Raw genomic sequence first — 23,948 nt, 5'->3', positions numbered from 1 at the left:
GGGTCAGTCATGGTGTGGGGTGGCATTTCTTTGGGGGGCCGCACAGCCCTCCATGTGCTCGCCAGAGGTAGCCTGACTGCCATTAGGTACCGAGATGAGATCCTCAGACCCCTTGTGAGACCATATGCTGGTGCGGTTGGCCCTGGGTTCCTCCTAATGCAAGACAATGCTAGACCTCATGTGGCTGGAGTGTGTCAGCAGTTCCTGCAAGAGGAAGGCATTGATGCTATGGACTGGCCCGCCCGTTCCCCAGACCTGAATCCAATTGAGCACATCTGGGACATCATGTCTCGCTCCATCCACCAACGCCACGTTGCACCACAGAGTGTCCAGGAGTTGGCGGATGCTTTAGTCCAGGTCTAGGAGGAGATCCCTCAGGAGACCATGCGCCACCTCATCAGGAGCATGCCCAGGCATTGTAGGAAGGTCATACAGGCACGTGGAGGCCACACACACTACTGAGCCTCATTTTGACTTGTTTTAAGGACATTACATCAAAGTTGGATCAGCCTGTAGTGTGGTTTTCCACTTTAATTTTGAGTGTGACTCCAAATCCAGACCTCCATGGGTTGATAAATTGGATTTCCATTGATTATTTTTGTGTGATTTTGTTGTCAGCACATTCAACTATGTAAAGAAAAAAGTATTTAATAAGATTATTTCATTCATTCAAATCTAGGATGTGTTATTTTAGTGTTGCCTTTATTTTTTTGAGCAGTGTAGTTAATTCACCCTCGTAAAAAATCTGTTGAATAAATAACAACACAAAACAGATGGGCGAGTTGCATTTCCAAAATAAAATAAGAACATTCATAATCTAAGCTTGTTCCTTTTTTCCCAGTGGAGATTCCAGAATATTAGCTCATGTTCTTTGGGCCTCTGCTAATCGTCTATTAATAGTGCCAGCGGCAACATTTCAGATTTTTACCGTCCTTTTCTCTTCTCATTATCTGTTGTAGAAATTAGGCCTATGTTAATTCACGTACCACAGAAATGCGGTTGGTTTTCGGCTTTGAATGAGTTGGGAATGGGCTCAGACAACTCATACAAACGTGCGCACATGCACACCTCTGTGAGCTGATTTACATTTACATTTACGTCATTTAGCAGATGCTCTTATCCAGAGCGACTTACAAATTGGTGCATTCAACTTATGATATCCAGTGGAACAACCACTTTACAATAGTACATCTAAATATTTTTGGGGAGGAGGGTGGAGGGGGGGTTAGAAGGATTACTTAATCCTATCCCAGGTATTCCTTAAAGAGGTGGGGTTTCAGGTGTCTCCGGAAGGTGGTGATTGACTCCGCTGTTCTGGCGACGTGAGGGAGCTTGTTCCACCATTGGGGTGCCAGAGCAGCGAACAGTTTTGACTGGGCTGAGCGGGAACTGTGCTTCCGCAGAGGTAGGGAGGCGAGCAGGCCAGAGGTGGATGAACGCAGTGCCCTTCTTTGGGTGTAGGGACTGATCAGAGCCTGAAGGTACGGAGGTGCCGTTCCCCTCACAGCTCCGTAGGCAAGCACCATGGTCTTGTAGCAGATGCGAGCTTCAACTGGAAGCCAGTGGAGTGTGCGGAGGAGCGGGGTGACGTGAGAGAACTTGGGAAGGTTGAACACCAGACGGGCTGCGGCGTTCTGGATGAGTTGTAGGGGTTTGATGGCACAGGCAGGGAGCCCCGCCAACAGCGAGTTGCAGTAATCCAGACGGGAGATGACAAGTGCCTGGATTAGGACCTGCACCGCTTCCTGTGTGAGGCAGGGTCGTACTCTGCGAATGTTGGAGAGCATGAACCTACAGGATCGGGTCACCGCCTTGATGTTAGCGGAGAACGACAGGGTGTTGTCCAGGGTCACGCCAAGGCTTTTAGCACTCTGGGAGGAGGACACAATGGAGTTGTCAACCGTGATGGCGAGATCATGGAACGGGCAGTCCTTCCCCGGGAGGAAGAGCAGCTCCGTCTTGCCGAGGTTCAGCTTGCGGTGGTGATCTGTCATCCACACTGATATGTCTGCCAGACATGCAGAGATGCGATTCGCCACCTGGTTATCAGAAGGGGGAAAGGAGAAGATTAATTGTATGTCGTCTGCGTAGCAATGATAGGAGAAACCATGTGAGGATATGACAGAGCCAAGTGACTTGGTGTATAGCGAGAATAGGAGCGGACCTAGAACTGAGCCCTGGGGGACACCAGTGGTGAGAGCACGTGGTGCGGAGACGGATTCTCGCCATGCAACCTGGTAGGAGCAACCTGTCAGGTAGGACGCAATCCAAGAGTGAGCCGCGCCAGAGATGCCCAACTCGGAGAGGGTGGAGAGGAGGATCTGATGGTTCACAGTATCAAAGGCAGCAGATGGGTCTAGAAGGATGAGAGCAGAGGAGAGAGAGTTAGCTTTAGCAGTGCGGAGAGCCTCCGTGACACAGTGAAGAGCAGTCTCAGTTGAATGACCAGTCTTGAAACCTGACTGATTTGGATCAAGAAGGTCATTCTGAGAGAGATAGCAAGAGAGCTGGCCAAGGACGGCACGCTCAAGAGTTTTGGAGAGGAAAGAAAGAAGGGATACTGGTCTGTAGTTGTTGACATCGGAGGGATCGAGTGTAGGGTTTTTGAGAAGGGGTGCAACTCTCGCTCTATTGAAGACGGAAGGGACGTAGCCAGCGGTCAAGGATGATTTGATTAAAACCCTACTCCTCTTATTACTAGGTAATGGACAGAGGGTCACTGAGGGGAGATTATGGGGTGGTGTGTGCTAACAAAGCCATATCAATGAAGGGGTCAGTATAAGGGGAATTGTCAACTTTACACACACATACACACACACGTGTGGAAAAAACACACATACCCTCACTCACTCACTCACTCACTCACACACACACACACACACCACCTAACTACCTGGCAATACATGCTGGGTCCTTTAAAAATGATGATATCATCTCATCTAGTGTGTGTGCCTCATTACCTAGCCTTTTTGCCAGTTGAATTGAGTTAAACACTTGCACAACTTGCACAACACCTAAATATTTTGGCTGCTGCACAGTAGTTTACCTCTCCATCAAGGATAACCCCAACAATAGCTGACCTTCCATTTCCAATGAGCTCTGTCTGTTGTTATTGAGCTCTGAGTGCCATTCAGTTGGATCTGATATGAACTCACTTTAAGCTCCTGAGTGGCGCAGCGGTCTAAGGCAATGCATCTCAGTGCAAGAGGTGTCACTACAGTCCCTGGTTCGAATACAGGCTGTATCACATCCGGCTGTGATTGGGAGTCCCATAGGGTGGGGCACAATTGGCCCAGCGTTGTCTGGGTTTAGCCGGCGTAGGCCGTCATTGTAAATAAGAATTTGTTCTTAACTGACTTGGCTAGTTAAATAACATCTGGTGCTGGGATTATTAGCAACTTTGCCTTCATGTGCACACTGAGCAAACATAATTGTAACCACCTGAATGTGCATGACTCTGGTTGTCTACTCTATGAAATGCTGAATCACTTCAAAGATTGACTTGACCTAGCTAATCTACCTCTAGTCAGTAGAGGATCTCAAAAGAGACCATCAAAACAAAATGTCATTTCAATAAGAGTAATGGGCTGGTTTGCTGACAACTGAGTCATCAAAGGAGTAACACACAGTGGGGTTTAATAATGTGGCTGCATTGTACAGTAGGCCTATGTGCTCCATATTCATTTGTCCATCTATAAGATGTCTTATCCAGTAGCTGAGGAAAGGGTGTGATACTTAAATAAATACATGTGTAGTAATTCCCTTTACCATTAAATGGTTTGTTTCTCCCTTACTGTAGGCCAAAAACCTTACACAGGGCTTTTTGCCCTGACAAGAGGTTGTGGTTAATTGAGAAAATGTTGAAGAAATTGGTATTTCAGATTAACTGGAGTATTGTCACTTAGAGGAAAACACTAGTAGCTCCCAAATATTTTATTATCTAAAATCACAGTTCATTATGGTTTCATGAGTCATTTGGGCAAGAAAATAAAACAACTATATGGGAGAAACAGTGCATTTGAGGTAACAGTATAATAACAATATAGCCAAATTAGTAATAACAGTCACAGATTGTTGCTGGACTATATTGTATGTAGCAGTGTGCTCCAAGGGATACAGTCTTTTATAGTAGGGTGGGACTGTTAAGGCTTTCAGTCAATTACTTTTCAAAATATTTTGACAGCTCCCAGTTACCCATATGAATAGTGAGGTATTTTACAGTCTTGTTTGTGCCAATAGTTATGTAGTCCAATCTGGCATAGTATCAACATTGTAGTGAAGAGAGAGTAATAATACCAATAAATGTGGTTTCTTTCTTCTTCTGAGAGAGATATACAATACACACTACTTCTTTAAATAAGTGCTTGTTTTTAGCTTGAATTGAAGTCATCAAATTCAGATTAACCAGAAGTACGTGAACAGCCTCCACCACAGTGGCTTCCTAGAAATTTGGCATCAACAACAATAACAACTGAGGGATGTGGTAATCTTTTTACTACAGCCTACTACAAGGTCAGACAGTGTAAACTCATTACTACAGTACTCTACTGTATGCAATATCTGTCATTCCTATTTAGACCATTTTCAATCCATAAACAGTTGACAGTACTACTAAATATTGGATAAATGTACCAATGCAGAATAACTATTAACTAGCTATTGCAGAATATGATCCAGGCATTACATGTATGTACACTATACACACAGGTGTTACAACTGTGCTGTAAACTAGTATATTCTATCCTCCATGTGACTGTCAAACCTGAAGTTGTTTTTCCTCTTATCTCTATGCACACATCACTGTTGTTTATTTTCTTCCACATATCTTTAGCTTTCTTTCACTGAAAAAGGAGGTAATCACATGCACAGTTCTATTCACATTTTACACTGTACTACTCCTGCTTGCATAAGCAAGAAGAGGCACTCCAGTCTGGCCAGCCAATGAAAGTACTTGGGGGTGTGCTCCTCGAAAAGAACATGCTGTCCTGACCTAAATTAACTCCGTTCAAACCTGGCTGCAGCGAAAGCCAACCTAAGTGGCTGTCATAAGTGGTGTGCTTTTCTTAATGCGTGCCTGATTGGATAAAGCGAGTGTCAATGGCATTATTTTTCACCCATACGGCAGTACAGGATATGCCCTCACAATGCGTGTTGTTTTTAAGTCGAGTCGGTGCAAACTCCTGAAGAGAGAATGGCGCGTAAATCAGCCCAAGATCTGTAATAGAAAGTTGTGCGTAATCGTTTTGATACCATATGAGAAAAGTGTATATTGCGATGGTTGTAAAGTATCCTAGACACACTAGCATAGTTTGCACATTACAAATTAGGTTGGTTACCTTCTCTCTCTGCAGCGCGAGCTACGTGTCATCGAAGTCCAATGATGTATTTTTTTGCACATTCTCTTGAGCATGTCTCGTGGAATCTATAGCGTTTTCAATTCTAAAGAATCTCTTCACTCAATAAACAGTAACGTCATGCATTTTTTCAACTGTAGCATTATTTCATGTTTTTATTTAGCCACTATTTTACCAAGTAAATTGACTGAGAACACATTCTCATTTACAGCAACGACCTGGGGAATAATTACAGGAGAGGAGGGGGGATGAATGATCAAAAGCTGCAACTAGACGTTGTCCTTTCAAATAAGGATCCCTTAGGCTCGCGTCCTGCTGCGCAACTTTAATTCCTGGGTGACTAGTCTATACGTGAGTTTTTACACATCAACCATATGTCATAACTAACACCTTTACTAGCCTACTGCCGAGGTTGGCCCTGGCACACTATAGCCTAATTTAAACAATGTATAGCATACTGTGACAATGTGGAGATATGGAGGAAAATGAATGGGCACATAATATGCAATTATGAATTTTTTTTATTTAACCCAATATAGTTTTTTTAGCAAATGATTGCCTTTTTCAGAGACACAATACAAAATATACAGGTATATTTTTAATTAGGCTCAGTTTTGCAACCTTTTGTATCCAAAAACAACATTTAAAAAAGTATTTACATAAAAATGCACAAAAAAATGCCACTTTGGATATCCATACAACCACAAAAACCTGAACAAAAATAAGTTACTATAATTTTTTACAAGGAAATATACAAAGGTACACTTCAAACTTTTATACAGTTACATGCAGTGTAACTTTGTCTTTAATCTATATAGTGCCATGTCATGCTCAACATGAATTCAACACACAATAAGAGGCAAATTGTTGATTCACATATTTATGTTTGCAAAGTGCCCAGTGGTTACAACACATCTGAGAGCGTAGGCTACTCTGGTCAAACTGGAGCACATTATAAATAAGTTAAAGGAAACCAACTGATTTTAGGGCAGCATAATAATAATAATTAATACTGCAAAATGGGAACTCATACATTCTAACTTTTTCCAATCATTTCTAACTATGCCATGAATAAGCCCTACTCATTTAATAATTTTTCCATAACAATAAGACAAATGTTGAAACTTTGGCAGGTTCTTTCCCTTTTGCAGTAGGAAAACTTAATAATAATATATTATTTGCATGTAAACTTTTATCTAGTTAGGTCTTGTAACATATATCCGCTACAAGTCCATGGTGCTTGCCTACGGAGCTGTGAGGGGAACGGCACCTCCGTACCTTCAGGCTCTGATCAGGCCCTACACCCAAACAAGGGCACTGCGTTCATCCACCTCTGGCCTGCTCGCCTCCCTACCTCTGAGGAAGCACAGTTCCCGCTCAGCCCAGTCAAAACTGTTCGCTGCTCTGGCACCCCAATGGTGGAACAAGCTCCCTCACGATGCCAGGACAGCGGAGTCAATCACCACCTTCCGGAGACACCTGAAACCCCACCTCTTTAAGGAATACCTGGGATAGGATAAAGTAATTTTTCTAACCCCAACCCCCCCTAAAAGATTTAGATGCACTATTGTAAAGTGGTTGTTCCACTGGATATCATAAGGTGAATGCACCAATTTGTAAGTCGCTCTGGATAAGAGCGTCTGCTAAATGACTTAAATGTATGTAAATATAAGTCATTCTGATTGACAGTATGACCTTACTGTAGCGTTGGGTCAATTACATTCAAATTCAGTCAATTCAGGAAATAAACAAAAAATCCAAATATTTTCTCTCATTGAAAAGCATTGAGGAAAATTGAAATTTGAAGACTTTGTTTACTTCAATGAAATAGAATTGACCCCAACCCTAAAGACCAGCTTTTGAATAATAGGCCTTCAAACTATGTACTACCAATGAACACTGCAAAAAGCCACAAAATCGAAACAACTGATTCTTTGATGAGATACTCTCAAAAACCCTGATTTAGAAATAATCTGCATTTATAACTATCAATTATACCTGAACAAGGATATCGTATGACCACTTTTACAAACAAACAATATATTTTGAAAACTGCACAGCAATTCTTCAAGACACGTATTTTATCAACATAATAATATTATGTTTTATGTGCTACATATGAAACATAGGTAGTAAAAATAAAACTGAGCAAAAAGGGAAAAACATTTTGGCACACTGCTACATTTTCTGCTTTTGAAGCGATTGGATTAAATTGAGTGCCAAAACTTTAGTGTAAATATTCAGTGCTTGCACAGCCTCCCTCCCTCCCTCCTAAAGGCAGGCCATTTTGTATCCTGTTTTCTCTTCTACCCCTCTTCTCTTCTTCAGGTCCTGAAGTACAGTATTCAACGAAAAAGGTGGACTTCTCAGCGCTGTGGGGAAAACCAATTCATATTAACTCTGTTCACAGAAGGGGTTATGGGTACATAGCCTGAAGGTTATAACACATGCATAGTAAAGACAGTTTTGTTGTCCAGTATCATGCATTGTGTATTCTGTTGAAGCAAGAAAACAGTGCAAAAGTGTACATTAAAATGTCAACATGTCACTCAAGACAGACTGCTGCAGAGCGAGAGAGCAGCAGCTTGAAGAGCTCATTCTCTTGAAAACAACCCTTCCTCATACAAAGCCTGCTGATGACGTGTTACTAGTGTTCTGCACTTGAATTAGGCTTGCTTAAGTTAATATTAGACCAGATAGCTGGGGTGTTTAGGAAAGTGTGTCATCACTAAGGCTTCACATTTAAAATCCAGCATAGGCTTAACAACTGAAATGCTTATGTTTATAATAAGGTTATTAGAACAACCGGGGTATGCTCATTTTACAGTATGAAATTGGAAATGCATGATGATGTTCTTACCTTGGTATTAGTGTTCATGTGTCCTGGAATCGTTTTTGCTGGGTGTCTGCTCTACTGACTTTGACACAACTTCATCCTCTTCACTGGAATGCAACTTTTTACATGTACTTTGGGGTTCTGATAAAAACACAATTAAAAGATATGTCAGTAAACAGTTTTTCTACAAAAAAGCTAATTTCCCACCCTGTTGAATAGTTCAGAAATTAAGTTTATCATCAAGCTAAACAGCCAAGTCAAATCAAACTGTATTTGTCACAGGCGCCGAATACAAGTGTAGACCTTACAGTGAAATGCTTACTTACAAGCCCTTAACCAACAGCGCAGTTGAAGAAGAGTTAAGAAAATATTTACCAAATAAACTAAAGTAAAAATAATAAACAAAAGTGGTTATATAATCATGCTATTCATTAGGCCAGAGTAGAACAAACATTCAAAACTCAAGATGAGGAAGAAATCAAAGTGTTAAATAGCTTGACACACAAAGCGTGTCTTTCTGGAAAGAAAATAAGTATCAACGGAATCAAGCGGTGTGCGGTACAAAGTATAGGCTTTCTGCGAGTGTGTCAGTGCAGTGACGCAGAATTGTTATACAATCTCGCAGATTGTAACAATTTAATTCGAGTGTGCCATATTGTGCGATGGAGACTGTCTGAATTGTTTTTGATTGGTTAAGTCTAAAATCCTCAAGTACATTTTCAAAACTGCATAAATTTACCTGGATTTGCAGGTCTTTTCCTTCCCCCGTTGTGAGAGTGGTGACAATCCGTCTGCCTCTCGCTCTTCTCGGATAGCTCAGCCCCGTTCGCAGGACAGCTCGGTCGGACTCCGTTATCATGACTCCCGTTATGGTCCAGATTTCCAGAGGACCAGACTCGCTTATGAGGCGGTCTGCTGTAAAAGTCTGGCATGTCACTGCTTTTCATCGGCTCCCATTTATAATCTCCCTGGGGAAGGGGCTCGTCGTTTAGAAAATCAAAATTCAATTTGTGAATAAAAACCTTCTCCATCTCTTTCATTTGAACCAAACACTCCCTCCTAAATTCGTCGTGATCTACCGATCCGAAAAGATTTCTGCAAATCTGGGGCTTCGTGTGATCCGTCGGACGCGGACCCACCCTTTCCAACGTCGGACTCCCATTCGAAAGACTAACATTTGACATGTTGTTGCACATATGAAAACTACCCTAAATCGTGACGGTTTATCACAAAAAACAAGTATTCCTTTTAAATAAGCGACCTGGATCACAAGATAGAGACGCATGCATAGCATCCGTAAAACAGCCAACGTGATTACCCCTCAATCTGCCCGACTAGTGAAGGTTTAGTTCTGTTGGTTGTTTTCTGCCGTTTGACTACGGAACTAAGTCATTTGTGCTGTACCAAAGTTGATGGATATACTGACAAGATACATGTCTCTCCGCCCTAACAATGGGAGTCGTTGTCCACAAGCGGCACCCTGGGCTGTCTAGCTCCCGCCTATTCTTTCTTTGGATTGGTGGATACATCTCATTATTGTAATCAGTTTTTCAATATTCGATTACGGTTGTTGACGTCAACCGCCTGAACTGAATGGGGAGAGATGCTATGCTACTAGCCTCATTTCATTAATATGCATAACCATCTCGAGACAACTCCAATAAGAAGTGTTTTTCCTTAAGTTGCCGGGGTGTCACGTCTTTCTTATATCAGTATACTCGTAACAACTTACGCATTACGAAACATATTCGATCAAATAAACCTCACTTACAAAATAATCCATACTTTGTTGCTGACCAAATTCGACATTCTTAATGACCCCCATGAAAAACGCCTTGCTTGGTGGCCGAAACAACGAATAACACCTCCTGCTGGAGGGAGACAGATGTTTTTTTGCAGAGTTGGGCCTCTCTCTTCCTCTCTCTGGCTGTACCCAATATGGCGATACGGCTCGTGTATATAGCACGCAGTAAAATGCAGAGTGCTGCTTCGGCCGCCCAGAGTGGCTCGCTTGTGGGTGTGCTGGCAACATATGGCAGCTACCGGTACCTGATTGTGCGTCAAGAATTCAGCATAGCAAGTTTGCAGTAAGGTCTGGTTATTACATGGGTTAAGAGTTTAATCCATTCTCCATTTCATTAATTTATTCAGAGGTAAATGGTAATATGCTCTAAACCGCTCTGGTGACAAACAAACTTTGCTTCTCTGTTTCCAATCGTCCACAATGGCTGGGAGAACCTAATCAAGTAAGTAAATACGTTTCGAAAATGTAAAAAAATATATTATGAGGTAACTAGCTACAGTGCAGGCTAACTCAAATGAGCTGCTAGCTATCTAGCCAACTTTACATACTGTATAGATATAGTTAAGTGAATTAAATATCACCAGCTAACGTTACCTAACTTCATATGTTATCTTGATGTATTTATCACTGTAATTTTTTTTATCGAAACGCATTTGTAGGTAGCTAGCTAACAGCCATGCAGGAGGGTGAAAGGATAGCAGTCCCAACTGTCAAAGTGAGAGAAAAGGCTATTCTGGATAGGGCAGGTAGCTTTGTGTAGTTCCAGTCCCTAGAAGTGAGGACGGAGATAATTGTAACAATATTCAGTGCGGTCTAATTTGAGTATAATGAAGTCTTTCTTGTGAGCTTTTCTGTGCTCAGAGCTGTGAAAGCCTGTCTGCGGATGAAGAGGTACCAATGAAATGCAGTGGTTCTCAGTCCTGAGGACTCAAAGGGATGCACTTTTTTGTTTTTGCCTTAGCACTACACAGCTGATTCAAATGATCAACTCATCAAGGTTCAAGTGGTATTTACGTATTAATTAGTGACGCCATCCTTGATATGATCCTGCTATTGTCACATGCGTGTGCACATGCATCTATCTATCCAATGTTATCATGATTTGTTATAAGGGTTATACTTTATTATAAACTGGTGCCAGCCCTGAATGCTGATTGTCTGACAGCCGTGATATCAGACCGTATACCACAGGTATGACAAAACATTTATTTTTACTGCTCTAATTACGTTGGTAACCAGTTTATAATAGCAATAAGGAACCTCTGGGGTTTGTGGTATATGGGCAATATACCACAGCAAATGGCTGTGTCCAGGCACTCCAATGTGTCCTGCCTAAGAACAGCCCTTAGCCGTGGTATATTGGCCATATACCACACCCCCTCATGCCTTATTGCTTAAGTAATCCACAATGACCTGGTGATGTAAAAGTCTAATAATGACATCTTCCATATTCCTACAGATACCTTGTTACTGGAGATTCCTTCAAACTGATTTCCTACAGTTACCGTGTAGGGGACTGCAAGGTTGGGTGACCAGGGCCATCTGGGACTGCCTCCTGGGGGAATTCAGGCGTGTGAAGGCTACCTGTGTCCTGCATAATTTCATGAGTATGGACACGAGGACCTGCAGGGGATTTGCAGCTCGCTGCCGTGTGCCAGAGGAGAGGTCTGCTGGATGGGGACCAACAGCACGGGAGGCAATCCATGTGCCGGAGATCTTCACCTCCTGCTTCTTCGAAGAGGGTGCTGTCCCCAGGCAACAGCATGTACTACACTGTAAATGGCTCTTTTAAGAGCCATCCACATTGCAATGACAGTATTCTTCCATTTACTTAGCTATGTCAACTGCAGTTATTAAATTCCCAGTTTCTCTCCTTTTGATTTCTACTTCTCAGGTGAGGGTGCTGTTCAAGTAAAGGTGATGTCTGAACAAAAACAAAACAGGTGCTTTTAAGAGTCACCCATATGGTAAACATTTAGAACAAGTAGACCCCCTATAACCCACACCCGCGTGTATCAATCTGATTGATGGATTGTGTTGTGCAGTAAGCAGGCTCAGGTGTATTCGGCGCATGTGACTAATACAATTTGATGACTAAAGTATAATATCACATAACAAATCATGATAACATTGGATAGATGGATGCATGTGACAATAGCAGGATAATAATCAAGGATTGCATCACAAATGAATACGTAAATACCACTTGATGATGAGTTGATCATTCGAATCAGCTGTGTAGAGCTAAGGCAAAAACAAAAATGTGCACCCCTTTGAGTCCCCAGGACCATGACTGAGAACCACTGCTCTTCATTGGGACTTCATCTGCAGACAGGCTTTCACAGCTCTCTGTATCTGAGGACAGAAAACTTCACAAGAAGCAGACCTTCATTATACTCAAATTAGAACGCACTAAATATGTTACTATTATCTTCGTCCTCACTTCTAGGGACTGGAACTACACAAAAGTACCTGGCCTATCCTGAATAGCCTACTCTCTCTCACTGACTGTTGGGTCTGCTATCCTTTCACCCTCCTCCATGGCTGTTAGCTAGCTACCTACAAATGCATTTCAATTTTTTTTTTTACAGTGATAAATACATCAAGATAGCGAGCTAATATGAAGTTTAGGTAGCTGGTGATATTTAATTCACTTAGCTAGCTATCTATACAATATGTAAAGTTGGCTAGCTAGCTTAGCAGCTCATTTGAGTTAGCTAACTACTTACAGTGCAGGCTAATACATTTTTTTTTAAATATATATATATATATATATACATACATACATTTTCGAAATGTATTCACTTACTTGAATAGGTTCTCCCAGGCATATGGACAATTGGAAACAGGGCAGCAACGTTTGTAACCAGAGTGTTTTAGAGCATATTACTATTTTCCTGTGAATAAATTCATGAAATGGAGAATGGATTAAACAATTTACTAATTTAATAACCAGACCTTCACACAAATTTGCTAGGCTAAATTCTTGACGCACAATTGGACTAGCTGCTATATGCTGCCAGCATGCCCACAAGCGAGGCACTCTGGGTGGCCTTAGCAGCACGCAGCAATTTACCGCTTGCTAGTGTACACAGGACATTTAGAGAGGAACTACTAGTTGAGGAATCAGATTGACAGGGAAGGCTATTCAAACTAAATGAGCTTCATTGGTTTAAGAACATGTAACCGCCCATATTTCTTTCTTAAAGGTGAATGTGGTTGTAGGAATATTGTATTTTTAGAAGTTAAACAGATCAACCCATTGAGATAAAAACGGTATTACATTTTTATTGGTTTATGAAAGTGGATTTTTGTGCTTTTTAAATCTGCTTCCAGTCCAGAGTGACATCTCCCCAGTGTTAAATGCCTTCCATCATAGTTGGCAGCTCGCCTATCGTCAACTGACTTTGACACAATCTGACTATCACTGCAATTTAGTGGTTACAATTGCTTATGTACTTGGAGTTCCCTCACTGGGATACATACAATTTAGGTTTTGTCCAAAATGGCTCCCTATTTAGTGCACTACTTTCAACCAGGGCGCATGCGGTTTTGGTCAAAAGTAGTGCACTAGTATGAATAGGGTGCCATTTGGGAGGCATACACAGAATGTTCCTTGGGAGCAGAGAGTTCTCATTTACTCTGCAAGGTCAACAAGTCAGTGCATCTTGTTTTATAAACATTGAGGTCATCTATATTAAAATATAATTTCTATCACTGCTTGGGCGAAGCATATTTCATAAAGTGCAAACTACATGTATTTCTGGTAGTATATATATATTTTTAACATATTGTCAAATTTTCCCATGTTATACTGAAATATTAAACAAGGTACATTATATATTTTGAAGTTGGGACTCCTTGTATTCAGCTGCTGTGAATGAGGAATGTAATTAACTGTCCTTTTCAGTCTGGTAATAAGTCTTTACTGGCATCTAGTGGTAAAACTGTATGACACCAAGTAGAATCCCTTATGTGGCCCAGAAGTTATGTTCAGTTCCAACCATTTCTCCCAAAACAGAAACGTGTTTATTCCAGCAGGGTATATCACAAGGGAGTATCGCCCTGAGTGGGAATACTACCCAGGTCACCTGACCAAGGCAAGCACGCTAGCCACAACCCTGAGAGATATCTTCTAATTGAAAGGGTAGAGATTTTCCTTCCTGAAGTAACTCCAGAGTCTTTAATTTGTGTCTTACAGAAATCATGAAACATCTGTCTTTGATGGCTGCTTTTTCTTGGCGAGCTCAGCTTGAATATGAGGGGGGAACTGGTCCAAGTGTTTGTTCACACACTGCATGCAGAATCGCTTGGAGTAGAAAAGGCTGCAGCCCTGGAAGAAGAGAAACATAAATAGTAACAAAAACATTAAGCAAGCACACTATCCCTGCAATGAAGTTATGACATGTAAACTCAGCAAAAAAAGAACCGTCCTCATTGTCAACCGCGTTTATTTTCAACAAACTTAACATGTAAATATTGGTATGAACATAAGATTCAACAACTGAGACAAACTGAACAAGTTCCACAGACATGTAACTAACAGAAATAGAATAATGTCTCCCTGAACAAAGGGGGGGGGGGGGTCAAAATCAAAAGTCAGTCAGTATCTGGTGTGGCCACCAGCTGCATTAAGTACTGCAGTGCATCTCCTCATGGACTGCACCAGATTTGCCAGTTCTTGCTGTGAGATGTTACCCCACTCTTCTACCGAGGCACCTGCAAGTTCCCAGACATTTCTGGGGGGAATGGCCCTAGCCCTCACCCTCCGATCCAACAGGTCCCAGACGTGCTCAATGGGATTGAGAGCCGGGCTCTTCGCTGGCCATGTCAGAACACTGACATTACTGTCTTGCAGGAAATCACGCACAGAACGAGCAGTATGGCATGGTCATGCTGGAGGGTCATGTCAGGATGAGCCCGCAGGAAGGGTACTACATGAGAGAGGATGTCTTCCCTGTAACGCACAGCGTTGAGATTGCCTGCGATGACAAGCTCAGTCCGATGATGCTGTGATACACTGCCCCAGACCATGACGACCCTCCACCTCCAAAAATCGATCCCGCTCCAGAGTACAGGCCGCAGTGTAACACTCATTCCTACAACAATAAACGCAAATCCGACCATCACCCCTGGTGAGACAAACCCGCGACTCGTCAGTGATGAGCACTTTTTGCCAGTCTTGTCTGGTCCAACGACGGTGGGTTTGTGCCCATAGAAAATGTTGCCGGTGATGTCTGGTGTGGACCTGCCTTACAACAGGCCTACAAGCCCCCAGTCCAGCCGCTCTCAGCCTATTGCGGACAGTCTGAGCACTGATGGAGGGATTGTGCGTTCCTGGTGTAACTCGGGCAGTTGTTGTTGCCATCCTGTACCTGTCCCACAGGTGTGATGTTCGGATGTACCGATCCTGTGCAGGTGTTGTTACACGTGGTCTGCCACTGGGAGGACGATCAGCTGTCCGTCCTGTCTCCCTGTAGAACTGTCTTAGGCGTCTCACTGTACGGACATTGCAATTTATTGCCCTGGCCACATCTGCAGTCCTCATGCCTCCTTGCAACATGCCTAAGGCATGTTCACGCAGATGAGCAGGGACCCTGGGCATCTTTCTTTTGGTGTTTTTCAGAGTCAGTAGAAAGGCCTCTTTAGTGTCCTAAGTTTTCATAACTGTGATCTTAATTGGCTACCGTCTGTAAGCTGTTCGTGTCTTAACGACCGTTCCACAGGTGCATGTACATTAATTGTTTATGGTTCATTGAACAAGCATGGGAAACAGTGTTTAAACCCTTTACAATGAAGATCTGTGAAGTTATTTGGATTTTTACGAATTATTTTTGAAAGACAGGCTCCTGAAAAAAGGACATTTCTTTTTTTGCTGAGTTTAGAACCTGGGTGTATTCACTAGGAACCAAGCAAACAGAACGAAACAGGGAGGGACCTACCTGAACTTGTCCAATAGAAACTGAATTCATTACATCTTGCAATGGAAACTGTTTACTCCGTCGATCAGCGCGCATGCATATGCAAGGGCAGTTGGGTTTTTTTTGGGGGGGGGGGGGCAGCGTGCTCTTTAGTCTACATCGTTGCGTTCCACCCAGAGAGGAACTCCAGGGGTCTTGGGCAGCCAGAATAGCTTACCAAGCAAGAAGGTCTTAGGCACTCTATCTAGCAACGACATTTGAAATTCCAGATCCGGTGTTATATGCCATTTTATAATATTGCTAATAGTGGTTCCATCAATGTAATTGTCTGCATAATTTCCAATCCCCCATATATATTTTTTGTAAATTTCCCCCTAACCATACCACCCCTCCCCTAATTGGAGTAAACTAATGGACAACACTTAAGCTTCTACTTCCAGCTTATACAGTGCATTCATAAAGTAGTCAGACCCATTCCCTTTTTCAACATTGTTACATTACAGCCTTATTTCTAAACTTGATTAAAGAAAAAAAAAAAACGGATACATTTTTCATCTACACACAATACCCCATAATGACTAGGTGAAAACAGGTTAAAAAAAATTGGCAAATTTATACAAGTAAAAAAAATCTGAAATACCTTATTTACTTAAGTATTCACACCATTTGCTATGAGACTCGAAATTGAGCTCAGGTACATCCTGGATCCATTGTTCATCCTTGAGATGTTTCCACAACTTGATTGGAATCCACCTGTGGTAAATTCAATTGATTGGACATGATTTGGAAAGGCACACACCTGTCTATATAAACGTCCCACAGTTGACAGTGCATGTCAGAGCAAAAACCAAGCCATTGTCCGTAGAGCTCTGAGACAGCATTGTGTAGAGGCACAGATCTGGGGAAGGGTACTAAAACATTTCTGCAGCATTGAAGACCCCCAAAAACACAGTGGTCTCCATCATTCTTAAACGGAAGAAGCTTTGAAATATCAAGATTATTCCTAGAGCGGGACACCCGGCCAAACTGAGCAATCGGGGAAGAAGGGCCTTGGTCAGGGAAGTAACCAAGAACCCAATGGTCACCGACAGAGCTCCAGAGGTCCTCTGTGGAGATGGGAGAACCTTCCAGAAGGACAACCATTTCTGCAGCACTCCACCAATCAGGTATTTTTGGTAGAGTGGCCCGACAGAAGCCACTCTTCAGTAAAAAGGCACATGACAGCCCGCTTGGAGTTTGCCAAAAGGCACCTAAAGGACTCTCGGACCATGAGAAACAAGATTCTCTGGTCTGATGAAACCAAGACTGAACTCTTTGGCCTGAATGCCAAGCGTCATGTCTGGAGGAAACCTGGCACCATCCCTACGGTGAAGCATGTTGGCAGCAGCATCATGCTGTTGGGATATTTTTCAGAAGCAGGGACTGGTCAGGATTGAGGGAAGATGAACTGAGTAAAGTACAGAGAGATCCTTGATGAAAACCTGCTCTAGAGCACTCAGGACCTCAGACTGGGGTGAAGGTTCATCTTCCAACAGGACAACACTACGCACACTGCCAAGACAACGCAGGAGTGGCTTCGTGACAAGTTTCTGAACGTCCTGGACTGGCCCAGCCAGAGCCCGGACTTGAACCCGATCTAACATCTCTGGAGAGAACTGAAAATAGCTGTGCAGCAACGTTCCCCATCCAACCTGACAGAGCTTGAGAGGATCTGCAGAAAAGAATGGGAGAAACTCCCCAAATACAGGTGAGCCAAGCTTGTAGCGTTATACCCAAGAAGACTCAAGGCTGTAATCACTGCCAAAGTTGCTTCAACAAAGTACTGAGTATTGTACTTATGTGTTTGTGATTCATTTACATCTGTCCTTCATTTTAAGGTCAAACCTGTTACGTGAACTGAACTCTCATTTTAATATGGTGAAACTATTCTCTTTTAAAATATTTATTTTGAACATAGAACGTAATAGTCAAATCATAGTGTAAAAGCAGGTGAGCTGGTTCTACTCTTTTTAGCCATTTTCTCGTGTTTTGTGGTGAAAAACTGAGCAGGTCGAGCATAACACGTCAACCCTGTTACCCATAGATTAACAGGCTAGAAATGTTTTAACAATAGCCCCTATCTGTTGCCCACAACACGCTTTCATTCCCCCTGTCAAGGGAATTTATGGCTGATTTAACTTGTAATTAACTAGTTGGAAGGCCCTTCAAGAGGATTTTTCACAGATCTGGAAAATTCCCACTCGGTTATGAACGCACCATAACCCCACTAACCATACAGAAGTATAATACTGTACATCTTATCGGAAGCACAAGACCTAGACCTACACATTGACATATTGTGGAGCGTTGTACAATGTATAGTTTCTTTAAAATTGATAAAATAAAAACAGCCTAGTGCGTATGGCCCAGTACATCACTGGGGCCAAGCTTCCTTCCACCCAGGACCTATATACTAGGTAATTAGGCGGTGTCAGAGGAAGGCCCAAAAAAAATGGTCAAAGTCTCCAGTCACCCAAGTCATAGATTGTTCTCTCTGCTACAGTACGGCAAGCGGTACCGGAGCGCCAAGTCTCGGACCAAAAGGCTCCTTAACAGCTTCTACCCCCCAAGCTATAAGACTGCTGAACAATTAATCAAATAGCCACGCGGTCTATACATTGACCCCCCCACTCGCTTTGTTTTACACTGCTGCTAGTCGCTTTGTTTTACACTGCTGCTAGTCGCTGTTTATTACCTATGCTGTCAATATACCCCTACATGTACAAACTACCTTGACTAACCTGTACCCCTGCATATTGACTCGGTACCGGTACCCCCTGTATATAGCCTCTATTATAATGTACATTTTATTGTGTTACTTTTTACTTTATTTAGTAAATATTTTCTTAAGGGCTTGTAAGTAAGCATTTCACAGTAAGGTCTACATTTTTTCCTTTATTTAGTTAAGCTTAAGTGGAGCACTTAGAATACTATTTTATTTCCCTCTCTCGATGGGATTTTTTTTTTTTTAATTAAGTTGAAGATGTGCTCTTTATGACAATGTGGTGAAATCAAAAGTACATTTTAAATTATATCACTGCCAAAGTTTTGGCTTGGTGGGTGTAGACTAGATGTCATAGCCATACATTTCTGGAATATTGTCGGGGCATTATATGAATTTGAGCAAAGATGCAAAATGTACACTACATGACAAAGTATGTGGACATTGCTCGTCGAACAACTCAATTCCAAAATCATGTGTATTAATCTGGAGTTGGTCCCCCATTTGCTGCTATAACAGCCTCCACTCTTCTGGCAAGGCTTTCCACTAGATGTTGGAACATTGCTGCGAAGGCTTGCTTCCATTCAGCCACAAGAGCATTAGTGAGGTTGGGCACTGATGTTGGGTGATTAGGCCCTGGCTCGCATTCAGCATTCCAATTCATCCCAAATGTGTTCGATGGGGTGGAAGTCAGGGCTCTGTGCAGGCCAGTCAAGTTCTTGCACATGGATCTCGACAAATCAAACCATTTCTGTATGGACCTTGCTTTTTGTACGAGGGCATTGTCTTGCTGAAACAGTCAAGGGCCTTCCCCAAACTGTTGCCACAAAGTTGAAAGCACAGAATTGTATAGAATGTAATTGTATGATTTAGCTTCACTGGAACTAAGGAGCCTAGCCCAAACCATGAAAAACAGCCCCAGGCCGTTATTCCTCCTCCACCAAACTTTACAATTGGCACTAAGCACTGGTAGCGTTCTCCTGGCATCCACCAAACACAGATTAATCCGTTGCACTTCTAGATAGTGATTCATCACTCCAGAGAAGGCGTTTCCACTGCTCCAGAGTCCAATGGGGCGGCAGATAGCCTAGTGGTTAGAATGTTGGACTAGTAACCAGAAGGTTGCAAGATCGAATCCCTGAGCTGACAAGGTCAAAATCTGTCGTTCTGCCCCTGAACAATCCGTTGCACTTCCAGATAGTGATTCATCACTCCAGAGAAGGCATTTCCACTGCTCCAGAGTCCAATGGGGCGGCAGATAGCCTAGTGGTTAGAGCGTTGGACTAGTAACCAGAAGGTTGCAAGATTGAATCCCTGAGCTGACAAGGTCAAAATCTGTCGTTCTGCCCCTGAACATTGAAAAACATTGAAAATAAGAATTTGTTCTTAACTGACTTGCCTAGTTAAATAAAGTTAAAATATATATACATATTTTTTAAATGGCGGCAGGCTTTTGGCATGGTGATCTTCAGCTTGCATGCAGCTGCTCGGCCATGGGAACCCATTTCATGAAGCTCCCGACAAACAGTTCTAGTGCTGACGTTGCTTCCAGAAGCAGTTTGTAACTTAGTAGTTGCAATCGAGGACAGACAAATATGTGCTAAGCGCTTCAGCACTCAGCGCTCCCGTTCTGTGTGGCTTACTACTTTGCGGCTGAGCCGTTGTTGCACCTTGAAGTTTCCACTTCACAATAACAGCACTTACAGTTGACCGGGGCAGCTCTAGCAGGGCAGAAATTTAACAAATTGAGTTGTTGGAAAGGTGGAATCCTATGACGTTGCCACGTTGAAAGTCACTGAGCTCTTCAGTAAGGCCATTCTATTGCAAGTGTTTGTCTATGGCGATTGCATGGCTGTGTGCTTGATTTTATACACCTGTCAGCAACGGGTGTGACTGAAATAGACAAATCAACTAATTTGAAGGGGTGTCCACATATGTTGGTATATAGTGTATGTACATGCAACTCTGGAATACATTTAAGGCATTACATGCATTTTAGCAAAGATGCAACATTTCAAATATATCTACATGCATTTGAAAAACATTTTACGTGATGTTAAATATATTGAAATGTATTTTTTTTCATAAGGGTGACTAAACCAAAATAAAATTACTGGATATTCCTTTCTAGCTTATGACATTGACATCATATATTGTACAATGAGACAACATTTCAGCCATTTCATGCTCATTATTTTCGGCAATATCAGCAAACTACGTACCGTTCCAACACAAACTGTGATGTGGCACAAACTGCAGTTGGATCCCAGGATAAGGAACCTCTCTCCGTCTGGACTGAAAGGATCTTTGGTCACAAAACACTCTTCCAACAAGCTGATGGGAAAAAACAAAAACATGAGTAAATGCAAGAGCTACAACCTTCTGAAAGGTTTACTTTACACCTCATGAGTTGACAGTCATAGACACACACACTAAACGTTCGCTAACTTGGGCCACTAGAGACTCCACTATACTATATATTCTAGAAGCCACTAGCCAGGGACCAACTGCATTGCATTCCATGTTAGCCAGTAAGCATGAGCAAATCTTGAGTTCACACTTCGCTAGTGTTATCAAAACTTTACTCACACAATAGCCCTGGTATTGGGTGGCTTCTGTCCGTAGTATGTGAATGGTGTAGATAAACTGCACAAATGGCAAGTAAACATATTCTGAGGAACCGCATCCGTGCTTGACTCCATTGTTGTGAATGCAAGCGTGGTTCTACTTCCTGGTTTCTTTTCTTCATTTGTAGGACGTGTGCAACAGCACGGTTTTACCACCACGTAGTGGACTGGAGTGATAATGCTGCATCCAAGAGGTCAAATAATGTAGGCCTACTGTACTTTGCGTTCAACTTTCACTATGGTCAACTGTCTATATCCAAAAGGAGTAGATATTTTTCAGTTAGCTGATTCCTGCAGTAGACAAATATATTCATGACATTCAAAGTACTACTTTACAACCAAACTAAGACAATGAAATTGACTTTTTAAAATGGAAACATTCTACATAATTTATTTAAAATTCATCAATATCTAATTAATTAATTCACATGACTGAGCAACACAGTTGATAACCCTACCAAATTGTAGGTGTACATCACAATGTCTCCCAGCAGTTTCTCTCTGACCTTGGCTAGCAAACCACTGCACAATCTCAAAAGATGAAATACTGTAAATCTGATCAACACTACTTGAGATAAAACATTATGTTCAAGTTAATGACATCTATTGTAGCTAGCTATGTCACTGAATGGACAAAGGCAATGGACAGTCAGTGGATCATCCTGACCTGAATTTACCAACCATTGTTACTACAAATACACAGGGAGGTATAGAGAACAGGACCTAATTGATATCATTAACTGGACACAATCCATACTTATACTATCATGATGAAATTAGAATATAGTGTAGATATGATAAGGTAGAGTTTAATACACACAGTGTACTTTATTATGTTAAAAACCTAACCCTAAACTGCCAAGTAGTTTATGATGGATTATGTGAATATGATATGAGCAACATATTTATTTTGATAGTGGTATGTAAAGAGACACATTGGAAAAAATGGAGGGTCACGCAAATGCATGAGATAAGGATTTTTTTTTTACACAGGTGTCCCTTTCACCTTACTCTCAAATTGTTGAAATATTTACAAAATAAAGTATCGAGGAGCTTAGCAGAGGCATGGCTTTGTTTGTGGTTAAAAAGAAGAAGAACCTCTCTTTAAGTTAGACCCGCGGAACGCCTACCACCTGGTACGGATACAGGAAGGTGACGAGTGGAAGACAGCCTTCAACACTGCTAGCGGACACTATGATTACCTGGTGATGCCATTCGGTTTGAACAGTGCTTCTGCTGTGTTCCAGACCCTGGTTAATGACGTTCTCCGGGATATGTTAAACCGGTTCGTGTTCTTCTACTTCGACAACATCCTCATCTTTCCCGCTCAACTCAAGAACACGTTCTCCACGTTCGACAAATCCTCCAGCGTCTCCTGGAGAACCAGCTGTTTGTCAAAGCCAAAAAATGTGAGTTCCATTGCTCCATCATCTCCTTCCTTGGATACATCATTGCTGCTGGGAATGTGCAGATGGATCCCGGAAAGGTGAGAGCGGTGGTGGATTGGCTCCAACCCACGTCCAGAGTGCGTTTGCAACATTTCTTAGGATTTGCCGTTTTATCCTCAGTTACAGCACCCTGGCTTCCCCACTGTCAGCACTCACCTCTCCCAAGGCCACGTTCACGTGGTCCCCAGCGTTCCTGGACCTTAAGCACCGCTTCACCACAGCTCACATATTGATCCATCCGGACCCGCCCTATCAGTTCGTGGTGGAGGTAAACACTTCAGATGTCGGAATGGGGGCTGATCTGTCCCAGCGTTCTGCCCTGGACCTTAAAACCATTTTGCATCCCTGCGCCTTCTTCTCCCATCGCATTCTCCCATCGCCACAGAGAGGAATTATGATGTGTGGACCGAGAACTACTTGCGGTGAAGATGGCCTTGGAGGAGTGGAGACACTAGTTAGAGGGGGCAAAACTTCCATTCATAGTGTGGACGGACCACAAGACCCTGGAATTTCTCCGCACCGCCAAGCATTTCAACTCGGGGGGCCCGGCTAACCGGATGTTTGTCCCAGACGCTGCCCGCTCCATGGTTTCCGGACATCTCCACGTTCGTCGCAGCCTGCACCATCTGTGCTCAGAACAAGACTCCTTGCCAAGCTCCGGCTGGCCTCCTTCAACCTCTTCCTGCGACCCTCACCGTCCCTGGTCAGATATATCCCTGGACTTCGTCACTGGTCTCCCACCAGCTGATGACAACACCACTATCCTCACGGTGGTGGACAGGTTTTCCAAAGCCACCCATTTCATGGTGGACCTGGAGGACCTGGAGGCGACTCGTCGGTGCCTCGTCTCGGCCAACTCCACCACCTGGAGCCAGCAACTCGTGTGGGTGGAGTACACCCGGAACAGTCTTCCCTGCTCGGCCACATGGCTCTCGCCCTTCGAGTGCTCCATGGGTTATCAGCCCCCGCTCTTCCCAGAGCAAGAGGAAGAGGTCAACATACCCTCTGCCCAGATGTTCGTCCGCCACTGTTGGCATACCTGGAAGAGAGCTCGGTCCGCTCTTCTCAAGACCAACTTCAGGTATCGTCGACATTTGGACCGCCACCGGACCCCGGCTGCCCGCTATCATCTTGGGCAGAGGATATGGCTGTCCACTCGGGATCCCACAAACTTTCCCCCAATTTTATTGGCCCTTT

At 42.9% G+C, this 23,948-nt stretch overlaps 2 protein-coding genes and 1 long non-coding RNA gene across 3 annotated transcripts; 1 reads left to right on the top strand and 2 right to left on the bottom strand.

Annotated features, from left to right (window-relative positions):
• Nucleotides 1-7,377: 7,377 nt before the first annotated feature.
• Nucleotides 7,378-9,613, bottom strand: cdkn1ba (cyclin dependent kinase inhibitor 1Ba). The gene is made up of 3 exons (XM_029742837.1): nt 8,930-9,613; nt 8,215-8,331; nt 7,378-7,726 (listed from the first exon to the last, which is right to left on the bottom strand). The coding sequence occupies exons 1-2, from the start codon at nt 9,384-9,386 to the stop codon at nt 8,222-8,224; spliced, it is 567 nt and encodes a 188-aa protein (XP_029598697.1). The 5' UTR covers nt 9,387-9,613; the 3' UTR covers nt 7,378-7,726; nt 8,215-8,221.
• Nucleotides 9,614-9,819: 206 nt separating this feature from the next.
• On the top strand, nt 9,820-13,833 carry LOC115180612 (uncharacterized). The gene is made up of 2 exons (XR_003873118.1): nt 9,820-10,436; nt 11,454-13,833. It is a non-coding gene; the product is annotated as an uncharacterized LOC115180612 (long non-coding RNA).
• cdpf1 (cysteine rich DPF motif domain containing 1) lies at nt 13,268-21,416 on the bottom strand. Its single transcript, XM_029742838.1, has 3 exons — nt 21,266-21,416; nt 20,899-21,010; nt 13,268-14,327 (listed from the first exon to the last, which is right to left on the bottom strand). The coding sequence occupies exons 1-3, from the start codon at nt 21,376-21,378 to the stop codon at nt 14,199-14,201; spliced, it is 354 nt and encodes a 117-aa protein (XP_029598698.1). The 5' UTR covers nt 21,379-21,416; the 3' UTR covers nt 13,268-14,198.
• Between the last annotated feature and the right edge of the window lie 2,532 nt (nt 21,417-23,948).

Source organism: Salmo trutta, chromosome 40 (genome assembly GCF_901001165.1).
Source record: "Salmo trutta chromosome 40, fSalTru1.1, whole genome shotgun sequence".
NCBI lineage: Eukaryota > Metazoa > Chordata > Actinopteri > Salmoniformes > Salmonidae > Salmo > Salmo trutta.
The sequence above is the reverse complement of the archived record's forward strand: the minus strand, read 5'-3'. Positions and strand labels throughout refer to the sequence as shown.